Consider the following 13,550-nt stretch of genomic DNA (forward strand, 5'->3'; position numbering starts at 1 on the left):
ATCGCATTTTGGTGGCTGCCTTTCTTCTCCCAGGGTTGCCTGTGCCTGTGTTCAAAGTAAGTACCCTACATATTAGACGATTGATTCCTTTTTAATAACGTAAGAATGAGGCCATCCTCAGTTCTCCCATTCCTTACTCACAGATTTGTAGGTTTATTATTTTAGTTGTGGTTTCAGTGACTTTTCAAGGGTTCTTTGTGGAAGACGACTTTTGCCTCATTTTCTAGGCAGAATGGCTCCTTCCTTACACCTAACCGGACAGTCTGTTTTGGTGCTAAGCATGGTCAGAGAATGCCCGGGGGCCATGGGCTCGATGGCTCTCACCGCCCGCGGGTTCACCATCAGTGTCTGAGCAGGGTTTTCACGCTCCACCTCTAGCGTGCAGCTCTCTGTCGCATGCAGGCTGGATGGAGTGGCAGTCAGCTTTCATTTTCCTGCTGGTCTCTCTGGACCCTTAGGTGAGCTCTGCGTCAGGAAGAATGAATATGCCAGCAGCATAAGTGATCTGGGCTCAGAGCATCTCCCCTTTGGTTGCTCAAAGCTGCTTCTTGAGCCCTAGTCGGTTGGGCTCAGTGGGTAGAGCGCCGGCCTGCAGACCAAAGGGTCCTGGGTTTGATTCCGATCAAGGGCACGTGCCTTGGTTGCAGGCTTCTCCCCAGCCCAGGCCCTGGTCGGGGCTCGTGTGGGAGGCAGCCAGTGGATGTGTTTCTCTCTGTCTTTCCCTCTCCCTTCCACGCTCCCTAAAAGTCAATGGGAAAATATCCTCAGGTGAGGATCAACAAAACAAAACAAAAGCTGCTTCCTGAGAAGTCACTCTGGGGGGAGATGGGCACCTATAGGTCGAGCCATTGCTTGAGCAGCCCCCCTCTCCCTCTGTGGGTCCCACCCACTCGGAAGGCCACGCATCCTGAACCCTGCAACTTCCAGAGGTGGCCTCTCCCTCCCCTCGGGCAAGCCCCCCAGGCTGATTCCAGACACAGGCTCCTCATAACAGAAGTCAACACTAAAGCGGTTCCTCTCCACAATCTGTGTTTCCTAAGTTTTCTACAATTCAGACATTCTTGGAACCCCCGAAGAGTACTTAAAACGAACGTGTTTGTCTGGAGCTAAAACCAAAATCCAAGAATCTGAGTTGTGGTCTGGAAGCGCTCTGTGACTTTCTGTTGTGTTTCACCCCGATGGCTTGGCAAACGCCCGTCAGCGTGAGCCAACAGGTTATAGCGCGCTGTGGCGGGGACCCTTCCCCCCTGCGGTTTAACTCTTCAAATAGAGACTAAACGGTGCTCCTTTAGGATTTCCTCCCTGACACGCACATTAAACCCTTAGCAACGGTATTAAAATGGACTTTAAAACCCACAGTGGAGGCTCGAAAAATGGTGAAAAGAAGGTAGCACTGTAAGCGAGCATTTTCTAGTGCTGCTGTTGTTTTCAGTAATTTTTCACTGAATGTTCTGCCGTGGTCCGCAAACTGCGACTCGCGAGCCACATGCGGCTCTTTGGCCCCTTGAGTGTGGCTCTTCCACAAAATACCACGTGCGGGCGCGCGTACGGTGTGATTGAAATCCTCATAGCTGATTCTGAGGGGAAGCTCAAGCCATTGATTTAATTCTTGAGACCCCGAGGCTCTGCCAGAGAGACTGTGTGTTTTCACCCATGTAATGGGGGTGGGCTGGAGAGAGACGTCGCCCCGGCCTGCCTTTGTCCCTATTCATGGGTGCTCAGGCTCTCAGAATGAGCATCCCTCTTTGGTTTTGTCTGCTCCGAGCGTATTTTCAGATGTTGGTACCGCTGCCTCTTCAGAGGAGTGGGGACGGTGTCAGGGTCGCGGGGAAGGGGTTGTGCTCTCAGCGGGGCCTGTGCCCCCCTTTGGGGAATGTTTCTCGCCCTGTTGGCAAGACATATTTTTATTCAGCTTCCAGAAGTATTCTTCATTGAGAGCCTGAGTCTGGGGATCGCCAGAATGGGGCATTTCCAATGTTTCTGAGCTGTTTCCTTCCTGGGGAACGGACAACCCTAATTCGACTGCCAGGCCCACTTCTGGGGGAGCCAAGACCTCGGATGGCTGGGCCTCCCGGTGCGGACCAGCCCCCCTGCCGCCTCCCCAGCAGTGCGCTTGTTCTGAGTCAGGCTGCTCTGAAAAGCTCCGGGCCACCCCTTGAAAAGCCCAGTACCTCGAGAGTCAGTGAAAGCTCCATGATCTCCTGGTAAGTTTAGGTCTAGCTTGATACGAGAGGACATCAGGGGGCAACTGATGTGTAGCTCTGTGGCGTCTGGCACACAGTTCTTACAAAACATTTTTTTGTAAAAGTCGCTTTGAAAATGTCCTAACAGACTTGTAAGCAAACTTGAAAGGGAAGAAGGCAAAGAAGCAGCTGACCCGTTTGGGGAGCATCCTTTGCAGGCATCAGTGCCACCTTTTCTCAGGCACCGTTCCCTGCACCCCTAGGTGCTCCTGGCGCCTGTCATTTCAGAGGCTCTGCTGACCCAGGGACAGACGTAATGCTTGCTGTGCCTGCCCAGGAAGACAGGACACTTCTTCCAGAGGCAGCTCTTGGCACCGCGAGAAAATAACATCTTCAGAAATCACCAGCCGGAGCAAAGAGTTTCCACTGACCCAGTGCAAGCCGCTCTGTGTCAATTAACAGCAGCCCCTGGCCTGGGCGCATGAGTCCCAGCAACTTCCAGCAGACAGAGTGCTGGCGTTCGAACAGCTCAGATGCGGCAGATGAAAGCCAAGGTGGCTTTAGGAGGCCGTGGGATGGGTTCACTGGCGCGCTGCCTTTGGGAATAGGAATGGCATCTGTATTGAACATTTATTCTAGCTAAGCGTAGGTCAATGGCTCTGCGGTAGAATTGGAGAGAGATGACTTGACTTCATTAGAACCCAGGGGCTAAGGTTTTTGGGATCCTAGAAAAGTGGAATGAAGACCTTTTGTACTTACATTTAAAACAGTGCTACTTCCAGGATTAGAAAGTATCTTCTTAGTGGAGAGCCAATGAGAACAAAATCCCTGCTCGCAAAAACGTTTTAGAGTTGCGTCGTGCAAATTCAAAGAGGCATCACATGAGTGTGTACTTAATAATGGTGTTGGGAGAATGCTCTTGGGTATGGTGCTTGTTCCCCCGGAGTGCCAGCAGGCGTCCCGTTCTCAGCACAGTGCTGCCAACCACAGGGAGGACGCTTTGCTGTGGCCCCATCACTTCCATGTATGTCTAACCACCCGGGAAGATAACCACCTGTCCCCCTTCCCGCCACCGTTTCCACAAGGTTGGGCCTAATGAAACCTATTATATACCCGACCTGAAAGAATTATACCGCAGCCAAGGCAAACCACACACAGGAGGCCTCTCTCTGTTCTCTGCTTGTCATGTTGTTGTTGTTGTTGACACTGTTAGAAGCTGGTGCCTCACGCCTGCTGAGGGAGGGGCCCAGGGACTAACTAAGGAGGTCACAGCAGAGGGGCCTCTGGACAGGCGTCCATGTGGTGGTGCCAGAACATGGCGGTCACAGTCACCTCCCAAGTGTGGATTTGGTGGGGGTAGAGAGGAGGGTTGGAATTTCCTGAAAATCATCTTTGAAAGTATGTGAAAATATTGGGGCTCCTCTTCAGTCTCTCTGCAGGTTTTCCTGGGGACACTCTCTTTGCGTCTTCTCTTTGCGTCTTTGACCAGGGCTTGTCACTCAGTTCCTGGGTCAGCGGGGTCAGCAGGCTCTGACTCCACACTGGCGGGAGCTTTCTTTTTGGAGAATTGAGACATCTTATCTCCTGGGTGACATAAGACATTTTTCATGTCTCTGTTAATTGACTGGCCTTGATTTTAATGAGACATATTCTTTAAAAATATGGGGCTGCTGGAGACCTAGGCAGGCAGGCCTGCAGCTCACCGCGGTCCCATGCTGCTCTGTTTTGCAGAGGGTCTGAGCTGCATGAATAAGAACCACGGCTGTAGTCACATCTGCAAAGAGGCTCCAAAGGGCAGCGTCGCCTGCGAATGCAGGCCTGGGTTTGAGCTGGCCAAGAACCAGAGAGACTGCATCTGTAAGTATTGACCGGCGCACACTCGTGCCGGGCACCATCCTGCCCCAACGTTGTCATCTGTCCTCGGCAGCCCAGCATCAGAAATGCCTCCTCCTGGCACAGTGGCAGCACGGAAGGCCGCGGGCCTGAGACACTGACCTCCACTGTGTAGCCCCCAAAGGGAAGGGAAGTGGTGCTTTTTTATGGAACTAATCAGAGGGAAATGAAATTCAGGAGTGAGAAGTGTGAATGTTGGGGGCTGCGTATCCCCGTTCCCATGGGATAAAATCAAGCTTACTCCTCTGGCAATCATGGTGGGTTGCTATCTGGTCCCTGCTTCTCTTAGAAGCTGTGTCCGCCTCTCCTTGCCTTTCAGATCAGAGAGCAGCCCACATTCTCTCATGCCCACAAGCCTTTTCCCGGTACTCCTCCCTTCCTGGCTTGGTGAACTCTCGCTCAACTTTTAATGTCCTGCCTACCTTCTAATCATGACAAGGGTGGTGGCTACCTTTGGGGCGGGGGAGGAGGGGCATTTATTATGTGCAAAGTCTTGCCCGAAGCTGTATCACGTCCCATTTAATTCTTACACTCACCATCCTAGGAGCTAAATAGTATCCTCACTTTTAGTTGAGAAAATTGTGGAGAAGGTAAAGCAACAAGGTCACACGGGGAATGAATGAAAAAATTAGGATTCAAGGGTGGGTCCGCCTCCCTCTAGGGCTGGCACACTTCGTGGCCAGGCTCTCCTGCCTCTGATCCTCCCCGTGGCCTCCCACAGCCGAGTCATGCATAGGGTTTGACCCTCTGGGTTAAATTGTGTATTTATGTGTGTCTACCCAACTGAGTCCCTCCAAGTCAGGACCTTGTCTTACTTTTGCCTCTCAGTCTTCTTCTGGTGCCTACCACAGGCTGCGCTCAGTCCACATCTTTTAAATTAATGGATCAATAAATGTGCGCACAGTCCAGACACAGCTGCCACACGATGGCGAGATACAATAATAAAGCTCCGATGGCCAGTAGGAAATAGCTCTCCACTCAAGGTGTGCCTCAACCGCTTTTAGGCCTGAGGAAACACTGCGGGGGTCCCTGTAGGAACTCTGCCCAAAGCCACGCCCTTCTAGAAGTTCCTGCAGTTGGCTAGGGAGAGTAGTTCACAGTGAGTAGACTGTAGTGGTTAAGAGGAGAGGAGACAGTTGTTTGTTTTTTAAAAGTCACTGCATTCCTTTTTATTTTTGTATTTTTTAAATTAAAATAAAACATAAGTTTCAGGTGCACAATATGAGTTGAGATGAGACAGTTTTGCTGGTGAGAGACTTCTTTCCACTGTCCCCATCACAAAGCCGTGCAGCCTGGAAGCCTGCCGACCCGGGGCTGGTGCCACCATCACAGACGAGTTCTGGGGGGTGTGGGCGGGGTTCCCGGGGGTGTCCCCGCAGTGAGGCTGTCCCGGGGGGGACCGTGGCTGGGCAGAGCGAAGAGCACCTGTCCTGGCTCCAGGCGTCTCCAAAGGAGGCCCCAGGCCTCCCGAGACCTATGCGGGGGAGCCTCGGCCTGCCCCACTTTCCCAGGGGCCAGGAGAATCTCTGAAAGCTATTTTTAAAAATTTAAGATGTTTTTAAGATGCCATTGCTCAAATGACATTATAATTATAAAAGATCCGGAATTTTGCCACATCACCAGCTCTTTCACTTTTTTCATTTTCCTACTTAGTTGTTCACATGCACAACACAATATTGACATGACTATAATCACAGAACAGTCTCTCACATCACAAATGTGCATTTCGTTCTCTTCAATTAGAAAAATCACAAATGCTTATGTAAGAATTCAAACAGTCCAAAGTGTGTAAAGAAAATATCACCTCCCACCTCCCGTTTCCTTTGTTAGAGGTAAGCACTGTTCAGTTTGATGAAAGGATAGTGGCTTCTTTTTTTTTTTTTTGGCTTGTCATCAATGCACTCAGACAAGGTCTGTGTAATTACTGATTAATATTGCATTAATTATGTGCAAGGAATCATCATTTCCTCTGCTTACCCACCCTTCCTAACTAATCCAGATGGAATCTGATTTGAACACATATGTACAAATTAAATATTGTATATAGACATAGAGTGTTGGTGCATCTCCCAGAGCCCCGTGCAGCTACATGTGTGTGCAAACTTCTCCTGACGGAGCAAGGCAGCAGTCTAGAATGTTTTGATGTAATTTCCCTTAAACGGTGAAAATCCCACACACCCCACCCATCTCCACCTACTATGCAATTTTGCACAGATCTGTCATTCAGCATTTCTCCATTTCACACTGTGACTACCTGTTCACATAGACAGAGATGAGGTCTGAGTCAGGCTCTCTTCCATACACAGTGCCTGGCACGTACTCTCTCTGTCAGTCATGCTCATGTACTGACTGCATGAGACTCAGAGTTCTCTGGAGCAAACACAGCCCTGGTTGCGGAAATCTCAGTGCTTTATGTATTGATTCGTTTTCCTCTCAGTGACTTGTAACCATGGCAACGGTGGGTGTCAGCACTCCTGTGAGGACACAGCTGAAGGCCCAGAGTGTAGCTGCCACCCACAGTACAAGATGCACACAGATGGGAGGAGCTGCCTTGGTGAGTAGTGACCCCCATACCGGGTGAGGGTCTATCCCAGCCTGCCGAATCCCTAACCCTAACTAACCTTAACCCTAACCAACTCTAACCCTAACCTTTAACCTCACCCTCACTTTACCCCTAACTAACTCTAACCATCACCCTCACTCTCACCCTCACCCTCACCCTACCTCTAACCATAATTAACTCTAACCCTACCCCTCACCCTACCTCTAACCCTAACTAATTCTAACCTTCATCCTAACCCTCAGCCTCACCCTCACCCTAACCAATTATTAATGGTGTTTAGCACCAGATGCAGATGCTTGCAATGCATTTGGCCCCAAACGGGTCCCATGCTGCCTCACAGGTGGCAGTGGTAGGGAATGGTAGGGAGTGGTAGGGAATGGGGTCCCTCTCTCCATGTGCGACCTTGGAAAGCCCTTTCACCTCTCCTGGATGAGGCTTCTCCTGAAGAGACTGGACAACACATCCCAAGGGGCTGGGGCGATGGCAAGTTGAAGCCGCGGTGATGACACAGTGGCCTCTACAGTCTGTGGGAGCCAGGATTGCATATTCCTGGTGGGACGCCAGCCCTGTCTTGCATGGCGTGTCCTTGGCTGGACTAAGGGCCCTGGCGTGATTCTGAAGCTTGCATTCCCTGATGTTTCTTTGGTCAGTGCAATATGCTTCAGAAATCTTTCCGTATTATTCACCAAGGCTCTGCACGCACTTAGCGTGCTGCGTTTCCCACAGACCCTCGTTACAACACATTATTATCGAGCGAACGGGCACATTTCTCGCATTGTTCTCGTGTCTGGGATTTCAGCGGAAGTGGTTGTGCCGGGATGAATCGTCTGACTCATTCGTTCTGAGAATTGTTCTCTGTTGCGTTTCTTGTAGAGCGAGAGGACACTGCCCTGGAGGTGATGGAGAACAATGCCACCTCAGTGGTGGACGGGGATAAACGGGTGAAACGGCGGCTGCTCATGGGTAGGCGACACCCCTCACCCTCTCTCCATGGCCCCCTCATTGTCCATTTCCCTCCCAATTTACCACATCGGGCCTGAACCTGGGACCCATGTGCCCTCAGACCGGCTGGACCGGGGTCAGCAGCTCCTGTCAATCGAGGGTGAATCTGATCTTCACCCAGTGCTGCTTGGTCATCACCCGAGACCCAGCCATCAGAATAACCGGGTTAGCGCCTAGCGCTGCCCCAACTAACGGTGACACCTGGGTGAACTGCCCTGAGCCTCGCCCCCCTGTGGTCTTTCTTTCCAATACACACACTAAGGCCTACCTTGTAGGGTTGTCAGGAGGCTCAGTTAAGATAACAATATGCACAAGTGCCCCGAGTCCAATGCCTGAGACCTAGTGGGTGGGCAGTAACATGGGTTCCCCAGAATGTCAGTCCCCATCCTTCTCGGCAACTGTGAGCCGAGAGGCGTGTCGGGCAGCCCTTTGCGCGGCTGCTGCTGGGTCGGTTATTTCTGTCCACAGCTTCTCCTCTTCCTGGCTGCAGCCCATGTTAATGTCAGAGGTGAATGGAGAGAGGGGCCCTGGGCTGTGGGACAGGGGAGGGTCTGCAGCAGGTCCCACAGAGCAGCTGGAGATGACAGCACAAGTCGGGGTGGTGGCTGTAAGCGTGGTGTCAGACGGATCCTCTGGCACATCTTTATTCTGGAGGAAGCTGGGCTTGACTTAAACAAAGCCTGTCTTTTGATTCAGCAGCCAGCGACGGTACTGAGCAGCCACTGGTCACCAGGCAGGCGGCGCTTCTGAGCTCTCTTCTGCCCGACTAACATTATTGTGTTTGATCAAAATAGTACATTACATATGAATAATATAAAAACTTTAAAAACTTAATTAGTGCCCTAGCCGGTTTGGCTTAGTGGATAGAGCGTTGGCCTATGACTAAAGGGTCCCGGGTTCAATTCTGGTCAAGGGCACATGCCCGGGTTGTGGGCTCGATCCCCAGTAGGGGGCGTGCAGGAGGCAGACGATCAGTGATTCTCGTCATTGAGTTTCTATCTCTCCCTCTCTGAAATCAATAAAATATATATATTAAAAGAAAACTTAATTAGCACTACGAGGCTTGTAATGAGCTACATCACGTCCTTGTTTCCTAACTCACATTTCCTCAGCCCGTTTGCCAGAGGCAATAATTTTTAAAAAATATTTTTTATTGATTTCAGAGAGGAAGAAAGAGGGAGAAAGAGATAGAAACATCAATGATGAGAGAAAATCATTGATCAGCTGCCTCCTGAACGCCCCCTACTGGAGATCAAGCCTGAAATTCAGGCATGTGTCCTGACCTGAAATCCAACTGTGACCTCCTGGTTCATAGGTCGGTGCTCAGCCACTGAGCAACACTGGCGGGGTAGAGGCAACAATTTTGAATTCTCCTAGTTATTTTTTCTCCTGACCCCCCCTTCCCTATATTTCTGAAAAGTGAAGTCTATACAGTTATTTCTTTTTTTTTCTAGTTTTATTGAGATATTTTAGTTATGTCTTGATGGGTCAATTTTAGATATTAGCTTTTGACTTCCTGCTACAGAACACTAAATTTCCGTTCTCTTCTGCCCCATCCCCTAACTCTCACTCTTTGTCTCTCTCTCCCTTACCCTTAACATGGTTTTATCACGATTTAAATCAGTATTATGTGTTTACATCATGAGACTATGAATATCTAAATATGATTTACCCAAGAGTCACATGATGTGCTATGACTATATTTTCTTTGTTGGCTTCATTTTCTAAGTACTTCTTACCAGTTCTCTTACACATTTCTGGCAGAGCTCTGAAACGCTTTTCAATGTGTTAAAGTCAGTACAGCCGTTAACTTACCGATTCTGTTTTCTGTTTAAAAAGTATCTTCTGAGGCTGCCACCTGTTCTCGGGGGGGCCTGGCTCTCTGGGCCGGCTGCACGGGCTTGTCTGGGCTTCCCCTTTGCACCAGCCTGGCATTCCCTTCACTACTCTCCTGTTTTGGTGGGTCCCACGTCTTTTTCGTTAGTTTCCATGGGTAAACATAGATATTTTAACATTTTGCATGCCTGGAAATGCCTCTATATTCCACTTCCACATTTCACTGAAGCTTTGGCTCTGTATAGAATTCAGCTGGAAAGAATATTCCATCGGAGTTTGGAATAGCGCTCTACTGTTTTTAAGCATTCAGTGTTGTTTCAAAAAGTCTAAAGTCGTTTTTACTCTTTACCCTTTCTATGGGACCTATGAAAGCTTCTCTCCAGATGTTTTTAGGGTCGTCTCCTTGCCCCCAGGGATCTGAAATTTCACAATCATGCCCCTCACTGTGGGACTTTTCCCTCCTCTTATGCTGAGCACTCAGTTGGCTTTTTAAATATGGACATCCAAGTCCTTTGGTTCTGAGCTTTCTCATAATTTTTTCTTTAATAATTTTCTTCATTCCATGTTTTCTGTTCTTTCTCTCTGGAACGCATATGAGCTGGCTGTCGTAACTCCTGTATTGATCCTCTAATTTTCTTCTCTTTTCTCTTCTTTACATTTTTGTTCTACTTTCTAGGAAATTTTTCTTTTCTTTTCTTCCCACCCCTTCTCCCCCTAATCCTTTTAGAGGATTCTTTTTAAATTTCTACTTTGGTCTTTTGTTGTAGGAACCTGTTCTTATTTCATGGATGCTCTTCTGATCTCTCTAAGGAAGTAAATGATAAGATATTTTTTTTAGAACTTCTCTTTTGTTTTCTGTATTATCTTTGTTTCCTCCAAGTTCCCTGTTAGTTTGACTTGGTGTATTTTTTTCATATTAGAGACTTTTCTGAAATGCCTTGTGACTGTTGGCTGACTTTTCATATTTAATAGTGAAATACTAAAAGCCAGTTGGATATTGTCAGCTGGTGGGCTTTATGCTTGAGTGACTGGGCGGTGTCTTAGCCATTTCATTTGGAGGTCCTCAAGTGCCAGTATCTATAGCTGTTTTCACTTGGGTAGGTCAGTTTATCTGAAGAGGATTCTTTCTTTCTTTCTTTCTCTCAATTTTATTTATTTATTTACTTACTTATTATGCCGCTTGACCCCCTCCAGCCCCCACCCCTCACCCCATTGTCTGTGTCTGTGGGCCATGCATAAATGCATACAAGGTCCTTGGTTGATTATGGAGAGAAACTTTTCAATCTCCTGCTGAGGGGACATAGGCTTGACTGCCAGTGGGAGAATTTGCCATTTCTCTTTTGTTGGTATAGGCTTTCACTGACAGTCCCTCCTCCTCCCCTCTGCTATTCCTGGTGCCCTTGAGTCCAGTTCTTCTCTGGACCCACTTCTCCAGAATAAATGTCTCTGATGTAGCCCAATAAGGAGCGGGTAGTCATCTGACTGTAGAACTTAGGAAGGACTCTTGGGGTTTATCTGTTTGTTATATAGACCCTCAATCAGTCTTCCATCCTTACCTCTGCCTCTAGAGCAGTGGTTCTCAACCTTCCTAATGCCGCGACCCTTTAATACAGTTCCTCATGTTGTGGTGACCCCCAATTTCATTGTTACAAATTGAACATAATTAAAGCATAGTGATTAATCACAAAACAATATGTAATTATATATGTGCTTTCGGATGGTCTTAGGCAACCCCTGTGAAAGGGTCGTTCGACCCCCTAAAGGGGTCACGACCCACAGGTTGAGAACCGCTGCTCTAGAGTAACTTGTTACCTCCAATTCCTGAGCCTTCTGGGCTTCAGTAGTTCACATGAGCTTACCACTCATTAGCACCCTCTCTGCAGACCACGAGGGGTTAGCTTTCCGCTACGCCAATTACTGCTCCTCCTCGGACATGACACCAGAATAGCTGACACCTTTCACCTAGTCTCTGCTATTTTCTTTGCCTTAAGGATCTGTACTTTAAAAATCACTTTAGTGAGGTTTTGAGAAGAAGCATGTAAACATATATGTCCTGTCTGTCATATTTACTTAGAGCTAAGCTTGTGCCCCTAGGCTCTCCAATGAGGTAGCTACGGAAGTAAAACCAGATTTCTGGATAGCTAGATGCTAACAATCGAGTGAATGTTGAAGAGCATTTGTCTGTTACTCAGAGTAACTGTATGAAATGCAGAACGACGAGGCCGTTTTGCTTATTGTCCTGCATCTCTATAGATGAGATTTAACAACTGGGGCTGATTTTGCATGTGGTTCTGACAGCTCTTTTTCCTTTCAGGGAAAGGTAAACTTCTAATCTGAGTTCACTGACAGTTGCAAGGAGGAAGCCATTGGTCTGCGACCAGGGAATGGTTGGGGTGGGCAAGGCTTATCTTCTCTTGCCTGGATGATAGTATCACAAAATTTCACAAAGATGATATAGTTATTAGTGGATTCTACAGTACCTGAGGGCCAGAAGGATTTAAAGAAGGGAATTTTTTAAAAAAAATAATATTTTTATAATTTCAGAGAGGAAGGGTGAGGGAGAGAGAGATAGAAACATCAATGATGAGAGAGAATCATTGATCGGCTGCCTCCTGTATACCCCACACTGGGCATTGAGCCTGCAACCTGGCATGTGCCCTGACTAGGAATTGAACATGACCTCCTGGTTCATAGGTCAATGCTCAACCACTGAGCCACATCAGCTGGGCAACTTTGTTAAATATTAGTACTGCACTAATATCTTCTTCCTCTCACCTGTATTAGCACTTTGTTAGGAAGCTAACTGCCTTTTTCTTACCTCCTTGTCAGAAACGTGTGCTGTTAACAATGGAGGCTGTGATCGCACTTGTAAGGATACCTCGACAGGTGTTCACTGCAGTTGTCCCGTTGGATTCACTCTCCAGTTGGATGGGAAGACCTGTAAAGGTAGCCTGTGCCTCTCCGTGTTGCTAATGTGTGGGGATAAAGGCAGCTCTTCCCCTCACACCTCCTGGAGTGACTTCAGATTTCCTTATAATTCATATTGATGCAAGCCATTCTTCCCTGGCTAGTAGAAGGTTATAATTGAGTGAGCTTAATTAGAACCAGCTTAATTACACTAACTGTTGAGAAGGTCAGCTTCTACATGTATCACACAATCCATTTCAGGCTGTGGCCTTATTAGACAAAGGCAGAAGTTCAAGGGAACATTTATAGGAGATACTATCAACATATCATAAATAACAGCCTAGAGATTATGTAAATAACAGCCAAGATTGTTATCCAGTGAACTTAATTAATAACCGTACCTTTAACTTTTACTGATAAATAGAGACCCCAATGACCTACTAGTATTTCATGGGCAAGACTACAAAGGCTTAGTTCTTCAACATGATAAACAGTAGGTAACCAGTTACCAGATGAAACTTAGATAAGATTTATTTGAGTATCAGGAATCATTTAAAAGCATTAAGGCTATTTGATTGCTGTGTAATTTGCCAAAACAAATGTTCTATTTCCTTATAACTTTAATGATTAAACTGGAATGGAAAGTATACCAAAGGGAGCCACCTTATCTTGAGAGAGCAGGGCAAGGATGAGAATACAACAGGACATCACCATTCTTTCCCATCGATTGTTTCCTAATGCTGGTCAAGGGCAGTGTAAGTCACAGTTCTCAAGGGGACTAGGTTCTTGTCTTTCACAATTGGTTAAGCCAGACCAGAAAACACGTGTGAGATTGAAAACGTTAGCGAACATTCGTAAGTGCTTCTATGGGTCTGTTTTTGTTTCAGAGAATCATGAAGCACACACAATAATACTTCAGGGACTTGTGGAAAATGAGTCAAGTATCGCTGTCTGATTTGCCGATGCTTGCCTGTTACAGATATTGATGAGTGCCAGACCCGCAATGGAGGTTGCGATCATTTCTGCAAAAACACTGTGGGCAGTTTTGACTGCAGCTGCAAAAAGGGATTTAAATTATTAACAGATGAGAAGTCTTGCCAAGGTATGTGCTGAAACATAGCTGTGCTGTGCAGTGCCCCTTGGTTGGAGTGGAGAAGACGAGACCC

At 47.6% G+C, this 13,550-nt stretch overlaps 1 protein-coding gene across 1 annotated transcript in view; it reads left to right on the forward strand.

The window, feature by feature from the left end:
• SCUBE2 (signal peptide, CUB domain and EGF like domain containing 2) overlaps window positions 1-13,550 on the forward strand; it is a 70,955-nt gene that overhangs the window by 19,198 nt on the left and 38,207 nt on the right. Inside the window, exons 5-9 of the mRNA XM_006763509.2 lie at window positions 3,915-4,040; window positions 6,514-6,630; window positions 7,513-7,602; window positions 12,307-12,423; window positions 13,364-13,486. Coding sequence (XP_006763572.1) covers window positions 3,915-4,040; window positions 6,514-6,630; window positions 7,513-7,602; window positions 12,307-12,423; window positions 13,364-13,486 — 573 coding nt within the window. The remainder of the gene's footprint in view (window positions 1-3,914; window positions 4,041-6,513; window positions 6,631-7,512; window positions 7,603-12,306; window positions 12,424-13,363; window positions 13,487-13,550) is intronic.

Source organism: Myotis davidii, unplaced genomic scaffold (genome assembly GCF_000327345.1).
Source record: "Myotis davidii unplaced genomic scaffold, ASM32734v1 scaffold118, whole genome shotgun sequence".
Lineage (NCBI taxonomy): Eukaryota > Metazoa > Chordata > Mammalia > Chiroptera > Vespertilionidae > Myotis > Myotis davidii.